This window comes from Aegilops tauschii, chromosome 5, assembly GCF_002575655.3.
Source record: "Aegilops tauschii subsp. strangulata cultivar AL8/78 chromosome 5, Aet v6.0, whole genome shotgun sequence".
Taxonomy (NCBI): Eukaryota; Viridiplantae; Streptophyta; class Magnoliopsida; order Poales; family Poaceae; genus Aegilops; species Aegilops tauschii.
Window position 1 is genome coordinate 99,849,782 of NC_053039.3, and position 8,538 is coordinate 99,858,319.

Sequence of the window (8,538 nt, forward strand, 5' to 3'; positions counted from 1 at the left end):
CTCCTAGATAATATTATGGTTAATTATTCTCAATGGCACACCGAAAGATCTACTAATAAAAAAGTGCATGCAATAGAAGAAATTAATGTTTTGACTGGAAAGATGGATGAACTTATGAAATTATTTGCTAATAAGAGTGTTTCTTCTGATCCTAATGATATGCCTTTGTCTACTTTGATTGAGAATAATAATGAATCTATGGATGTGAATTTTGTTGGTAGGAATAATTTTGGTAACAACGCGTATAGAGGAAACTTTAATCCTAGGCCGTATCCTAGTAATTATGGTAATTCCTACAACAACTGTTATGGAAATTTTAATAAGATTCCCTCTGAATTTGAGACTAGTGTTAAAGAATTTATGATTTCGCAAAAGAATTTCAATGCTTTGCTTGAAGAAAAATTGCCTAAGATTGATGAATTGGCTAGGAACATGGATAGAATTTCTCTTGATGTTGATTCTTTGAAACTTAGATCTATTCCACCTAAGCATGATATCAATGAGTCTCTCAAAGCCATGAGAATTTCCATTGATGAGTGCAAAGAAAGAACCGCTAGGATGCGTGCTAATAAAGATTGCTTTGTAAAAGCGTGTTCTTCTAATATTTATGAGAATAAAGATGTAGATCTAAAAGTTATTGATGTGTCCCCTATTAAATCTTTGTTTTGCAATATGAATCTTGATAATGATGGGACTGAAGATGAGTCACCTTTACCTAGAAGGCGTTCCAAAAATTCGGAGTTTTTAGATCTTGATGCAAAAATTGGTAAAAGTGAGACTGAAGAGGTCAAAACTTTAGATATCAATGAACCCACTATCTTGGATTTCAAGGAATTTAATTATGATAATTGCTCTTTGATAGATTGTATTTCCTTGTTGCAATCCGTGCTAAATTCTCCTCATGCTTATAGTCAAAATAAAGCTTTTACTAAACATATCGTTGATGCTTTAATGCAATCTTATGAAGAAAAACTTGAGTTGGAAGTTCCTATCCCTAGAGAACTTTATGATGAGTGGGAACCTACTATTAAAATTAAAATTAAATATCATGGATGCTATGCTTTGTGTGATTTTGGGTGCTAGTGTTTCTACGATTCCAAAAACTTTATGTGATTTGCTAGGTTTTCGTGAATTTGATGATTGTTCTTTAAACTTGCACCTTGCGGATTCCACCATTAAGAAACCTATGGGAAGAATTAATGATGTTCTTATTGTTGCAAATAGGAACTATGTTCCTGTATATTTTATTGTTCTTGATATAGATTGCAATCCTTCATGTCCTATTATTCTTGGTAGACCTTTCCTTAGAACGATTGGTGCAATCATTGATATGAAGGAAGGAAATATTAGATTCCAATTTCTGTTAAAGAAAGGCATGGAACACTTCCCTAGAAAGAAAATTAAATTGCCATATGAATCTATTATGAGATCCACTTATGGATTGCCTACCAAAGATGACCTAGATCTATCCGTGTTTTTATGCCTAGCTAGGGGTGTTAAACGATAGCGCTTGTTGGGAGGCAACCCAATTTTATTTTTAGTTTTTTTTTCTTTTTGCTTCTGTTTAGGAATAAATCTTTGATCTAGCCTCTGGTTAGATTTTTTTTATGTTTTAATTAGTGTTTGTGCCAAGTTAAACCTATAGGATCTTCTTGGATGATAGTTATTTGATCTTGCTGAAAATTCCAGAAACTTTCTGTTCACGAAAACAATTGTTAAAATCACCAGAACGTGATAAAATATTGATTCCAGTTGCAGCAGATCAATAAACAAATTGTTTAGGTCTTCCTATTTAGGTAGATTTGTTTCAGTTCCAGAAGTTTGCGTTAGTTACAGATTACTACAGACTGTTCTGTTTTTGACAGATTCTGTTTTTCGTGTGTTGTTTGCTTATTTTGATGAATCTATGGCTAGTAAAATAGTTTATAAACCATAGAGAAGTTGGAATACAGTAGGTTTAACACCAATATAAATAAAGAATGAGTTCATTACAGTACCTTGAAGTGGTGTTTTGTTTTCTTTCGCTAACGGAGCTTACGAGATTTTCTGTTAAGTTTTGTGTTGTGAAGTTTTCAAGTTTTGGGTAAAGATTTGATTGATTATGGAACAAGGAGTGGCAAGAGCCTAAGCTTGGGGATTCCCATGGCACCCCAAGTTAATCTAAGGACATCAAAAAGCCAAAGCTTGGGGATGCCCCGGAAGGCATCCCCTCTTTCGTCTTCGTCCATCGGTAACTTTACTTGGAGCTATATTTTTATTCACCACATGATAAGTGTTTTGCTTGGAGCGTCTTGTATGATTTGAGTCTTTAATTTTTAGTTTTCCACAATCATCCTTGCTGTACACACCTTTTGAGAGAGACACACATGATTCGGAATTTATTAGAATACTCTATGCGCTTTGCTTATATCTTTTGAGCTATATAGTTTTGCTCTAGTGCTTCACTTATATCTTTTAGAGGACGGAGGTGGTTTTGTTTTATAGAAACTATTGTTCTCTCATGCTTCACTTATATTATTTTGAGAGTTCTACAAAACAGCATGGTAATTTGCTTAAATTGGGAAATCAGTCCTAATATGCTTGGTATTCAAGATTAGTAAAAACTTTCTTATGAGTGTGTTGAATACTAAGAGAAGTTTGATGATTGATGATTGTTTTGAGATATGGAGGTAGTGATATTAAAGTTGTGCTAGTTGAGTAGTTGTGAACTCGAGAAATACTTGCGTTGAAGTTTGTAAGTCCCGTAGCATGCACATATGGTAAACGTTATGTAACAAATTTGAAACATGAGGTGTTCTTTGATTGTCCTCCTTATGAGTGGCGGTCAGGGACGAGCGATGGTCTTCTCCTACCAATCTATCCCCCTAGGAGCATGCGCGTAGTGCTTGGTTTTTGATGACTTGTAGATTTTTGCAATAAGTATGTGAGTTCTTTATGACTAATGTTGAGTCCATGGATTATACGCACTTTTACCCTTCCATCATTCCTAGCCTCTTCGGTACCATGCATTGCCCTTTCTCACCTTGAGAGTTGGTGCAAACTTCGCCGGTGCATCCAAACCCCGTGATATGATACGCTCTATCACACATAAACCTCCTTATATCTTCCTAAAAACAGCCACCATACCTACCTATTATGGCATTTCCATAGCCATTCCGAGATATATTGCCATGCAACTTTCCACCGTTTCGTTTATCATGACACGTTCATCATTGTCATATTGCCTTGCATGATCATGTAGTTGACATCGTATTTGTGGCATAGCCACCGTTCATAATTTTTCATACATGTCACTCTTGATTCATTGCCCATCCCGGTACACCGCCGGAGGTATTCATATTGAGTCATACTTTGTTCTAGTATCGAGTTGTAATCATTGAGTTGTAAATTAATAGAAGTGTGATGATCATCATTCATAGAGCATTGTCCCAATCAAAAAAAGAGAAAGGCCAAATAAAAAAAGGAAGGCCCAAAAAAAGGGAGAACATAAAAAGGGGTAATGCTACTATCCTTTTTCCACACTTGTGCTTCAAAGTAGCACCATGATCTTCATGATAGAGAGTCTCTTGTTTTGTCACATTCATATACTAGTGGGAATTTTTCATTATAGAACTTGGCTTGTATATTCCAACAATGGGCTTCCTCAAATGCCCTAGGTCTTCGTGAGCAAGCAAGTTCGATGCACACCCACCTAGTTTCTTTTGTTGAGCTTTCATACATTTATAGCTCTAGTGCATCTGTTGCATGGCAATCCCTACTCCTTGCATTAACATCAATCGATGGGCATCTCCTTAGCCCGTTGATTAACCGCGTTGATGTGAGACTTTCTCCTTTTTTGTCTTCTACACATAACCCCCATCATTATATTCTATTCCACCCATAGTGCTATATCCATGGCTCACGCTCATGTATTGCGTGAAGGTTGAAAAAGTTTGAGATTACTAAAGTATGAAACAATTGTTTGGCTTGTCATCGGGGTTGTGCATGATGAGAGCATTCTTGTGTGACGAAAATGGAGCATGAGCAAACTATATGATTTTGTAGGGATGAACTTTCTTTGGCCATGTTATTTTGAGAAGACATAATTGCTTAGTTAGTATGCTTGAAGTATTATTACTTTTATGTTAATATTAAAATTTTATCTTGAATCTTTTGGATCTGAATATTCATACCACAATTAAGAGGGTTACATTAAAAAATTATGCCAAGTAGCATTCCACATCAAAAATTCTATTTTTATCATTTACCTACTCGAGGACGAGCAGGAATTAAGCTTGGGGTTTGATACGTCTCCAACGTATCTATAATTTTTGATTGCTCCATGCTATATTATATTCTGTTTTGGATGATTAATGGGCTTTGTTATACACTTTTATATTATTTTTGGGACTAACCTATTAACCGGAGGCCCAGCCCAAATTGCTGTTTTTTTGCCTATTTCAGAGTTTCGCAGAAAAAGAATATCAAACGGAGTCCAAACGGAATGAAACCTTCGGGAACGTGATTTTTGGAACAAACGTGATCCAGAGGACTTGGAGTCTACGTAAAGCAATCAACGAGGACAGCACGAGGTAGGGGGGCGCGCCCACCTCCCCCAGGCGCGCCCTCCACCCTCGTGGGGCCCACGTTGCTCCACCGACGTACTTCTTCCTCCTATATATACCTACGTACCCCCAAACCATCAGAGGCATCCACGAAAACCTAATTCCACCGCGGAAACCTTCTGTACCCATGAGATCCCATCTTGGGGCCTTTTCCGGCGTCCTGCCGGAGGGGGCATTGATCACGGAGGGCTTCTACATCAACACCATAGCCTCTCCGATGATGTGTGAGTAGTTTACCTCAGACCTTTGGGTCCATAGTTATTAGCTAGATGGCTTCTTCTCTCTCTTTGGATCTCAATACAAAGTTCTCCTCGATTCTCTTGGAGATCTATTTGATGTAACTCTTCTTTTGCGGTGTGTTTGTCAGGACCGATGAATTGTGGGTTTATGATCAAGATTATGTATGAACAATATTTGAATCTTCTCTGAATTCTTTTATGTATGATTGGTTATCTTTGCAAGTCTCTTCAAATTATCAGTTTGGTTTGGCCTACTAGATTGATCTTTCTTGCAATGGAAGAAGTGCTTAGCTTTGGGTTCAATCTTGCGGTGTCCTTTCCCAGTGACAGTAGGGGCAGCAAGGCACGTATTGTATTGTTGCCATCGAGGATAACAAGATGGGGTTTATATCATATTGCATGAGTTTATCCCTCTACATCATGTCATCTTGCTTAAGGCGTTACTCCGTTCTTATGAACTTAATACTCTAGATGCATGCTGGATAGCGGTCGATGTGTGGAGTAATAGTAGTAGATGCAGGCAGGAGTCGGTCTACTTGTCACGGACGTGATGCCTATATACATGATCATACCTAGATATTCTCATAACTATGCTCAATTCTATCAATTGCTCGACAGTAATTTGTTCACCCACCGTAATACTTATGCTATCTTGAGAGAATCCACTAGTGAAACCTATGGGCCTCGGGTCTATTCTCCATCATATTAATCTTCCAACACTTAGCTATTTTTATTGCCTTTTATTTTACTTTGCATCTTTATCATAAAAATACCAAAAATATTATCTTATCATATCTATCAGATCTCACTTTCGTAAGTGACCGTGAAGGGATTGACAACCCCTTTATCGCGTTGGTTGCGAGGTTCTAATTTGTTTGTGTAGGTGCGAGGGACTTGAGCGTGGCCTCCTACTGGATTGATACCTTGGTTCTCAAAACTGAGGGAAATACTTACGCTACTTTGCTGCATCACCCTTTCCTCTTCAAGGGAAAAACCAATGCAGTGCTCAAGAGGTAGCACTCACACCCGGCAGTGGAGTCGATGACTTGGTCGATCCGCGGGAGGGCGAATGGGTCTTTGGGGTAGGCCTTGTTTAGGCTGGTGTAGTCGATGCACATGCACTAGGTCTTATTCTACTTCAGGACGAGGACTGGGTTGGCTAGCCACTCGGGGTGAAACACTTCCATGGTGAAGCCGGCCGCCGAGAGCTTGGCGACCTCTTCACCGATGGTCCTTCTCTTCTCTTTGGAATAGCGTCGTAGGGGTTGACGGACAGGCTTGGCGTCCTTGCGGACGTAGAGTTTGTGCTCGGCGTACTTCCTCGGGATACCCGGCATGTCCTTTGGGGTCCATGCGAAGATATCCGGATTCTCATGGAGGAAGTCGACGAGCTCGCCTTCCTATTTGCTGTCGAGGCGGGTGCCCACGACAATGTACTTGCTGCAGCTGGGGTCTTCCAGGTTCAGCTTCACCTTCTTGGTCTCCTTGGAGGGCTTGAACGTGGCCTCATCGACCGGCTCCTCAGTCGGGATCTACGCGGCCGACGCCTCTTGGGCCAGGACGACGATCTGGTCGAGTTGGCGCCGCTCCTCGGCTATGACCAGCGACTCGGCCAGCTTGGCGCCGTCTCGGGCGCAGTCCAGGGACCGGCGGTAGTCGCCGGTGACGGAGATGAGGCCCTTTGGACCCGGCAGCTTCATCTTCAGGTAGGCGTAGTGGGGGACCGCCATGAACTTGGCGAGCGCGGGCCGGCCCAGCAGTGCGTGGTATGCGCTGGATAGGTCCACCACCTCGAAGCAGATCGGCTCGCGTCGAAAGTGGCTGCTGTCGCCGAACAGGACGTCGAGTCGGATCCGGCCGATCGGCGAGCAGGAGAGGCTGGGAACGATGCCGTGGAAGATCGTCCGGGTCGGCTCCAGGTCCTTGGCCTCGAGGCCGAGTTTGGTCATGGTGTCGCGGTAGAGGATGTTGATGCTGCTGCCGCCGTCGACGAGAACCCGGGAGAACTTGCAGGTGCACCGGGGTGATAACCCACAAGTATAGGGGATCACAACAGTTTTCGAGGGTAGAGTATTCAACCCAAATTTATTGATTCGACACAAGGGGAGCCAAAGAATATTCTCAAGTATTAGCAGTTGAGTTGTCAATTCAACCACACCTGGATAACTTAGTATCTGCAGCAAAGTATTTGGTAACAAAGTAATATGGAAGTAACGGTAACGATAGCAAAAGTAATATTTTTGGGTTTTGTAGTGATTGTAACAGTAGCAATGGAAAAGTAAATAGGCGAGAAACAATATGTGAAAAGCTCGTAGGCATTGGATCGGTGATGGAGAATTATGCCGGATGCGGTTCATCATGTAACAATCATAACATAGGGTGACACAGAACTAGCTCCAATTCATCAATGTAATGTAGGCATGTATTCCGAATATAGTCATACGTGCTTATGGAAAAGAACTTGCATGACATCTTTTGTCCTACCCTCCCGTGGCAGCGGGGTCCTAGCGGAAACTAAGGGATATTAAGGCCTCCTTTTAATAGAGTACCAGACCAAAGCATTAACACATAGTGAATACATGAACTCCTCAAACTATGGTCATCACCGGGAGTGGTCCCGATTATTGTCACTTCGGGGTTGCCGGATCATAACACATAGTAGGTGACTATAGACTTGCAAGATAGGATCAAGAACTCACATATATTCATGAAAACATAATAGGTTCAGATCTGAAATCATGGCACTCGGGCCCTAGTGACAAGCATTAAGCATAGCAAAGTCATAGCAACATCAATCTCAGAATATAGTGGATACTAGGGATCAAACCCTAACAAAACTAACTCGATTACATGATAAATCTCATCCAACCCATCACCGTCCAGCAAGCCTACGATGGAATTACTCACGCACGGCGGTGAGCATCATGAAATTGGTGATGGAGGATGGTTGATTATGACGATGGCGACGGATTCCCCTCTCCGGAGCCCCGAACGGACTCCAAATCAGCCCCCCCGAGAGGTTTTTGGGCTTGGCGGCGGCTCTGTATCGTAAAACGCGATGAATCCTTCTCCCTGCTTTTTTTCTCCCCGAACACGAATATATGGAGTTGGAATTGAGGTCGGTGGAGCATCAGGGGGCCCACAAGGCAGGGGGCGCGCCCCCACCCTCATGGACAGGTGGAGGCCCCCCTGACGTGGATTCTTCTTCCAGTATTTTTTATATTTTCCAAAAATAAGTTCCGTGGAGTTTCAGGTCATTCCGAGAACGTTTGTTTCTGCACATAAATAACACCATGGAAAGTCTGCTGAAAACAGCGTTAGTCCGGGTTAGTTCCATTCAAATCATGCAAGTTAGAGTCCAAAACAAGGGCAAAAGTGTTTGGAAAAGTAGATACGAGGGAGACGTATCAACTCCCCCAAGCTTAAACCTTTGCTTGTCCTCAAGCAATTCAGTTGATAAACTGAAAGTGAGAAAGAAAAACTTTTACAAACTCTGTTTGCTCTTGTTGTTGTAAATATGTAAAGCCAGCATTCAAGCTTTCAGCAAAGATTATAACTAACCATATTCACAATAACATTTAGGTCTCATGTTTACTCATGTCAATGGCATAATCAACTAGCGAGCAATAATAATAAATCTCGGATGACAACACTTTCTCAAAACAATCATGATATGATATAACAAGATGGTATCT

The 8,538-nt window shown here is 41.3% G+C and overlaps 1 protein-coding gene across 1 annotated transcript; it reads right to left on the bottom strand.

The window, feature by feature from the left end:
* Positions 1-6,375: 6,375 nt before the first annotated feature.
* LOC109755660 (uncharacterized) lies at positions 6,376-6,792 on the bottom strand. Its single transcript, XM_020314552.1, has 2 exons — positions 6,568-6,792; positions 6,376-6,522 (listed from the first exon to the last, which is right to left on the bottom strand). The coding sequence occupies exons 1-2, from the start codon at positions 6,790-6,792 to the stop codon at positions 6,376-6,378; spliced, it is 372 nt and encodes a 123-aa protein (XP_020170141.1).
* Positions 6,793-8,538: the final 1,746 nt, after the last annotated feature.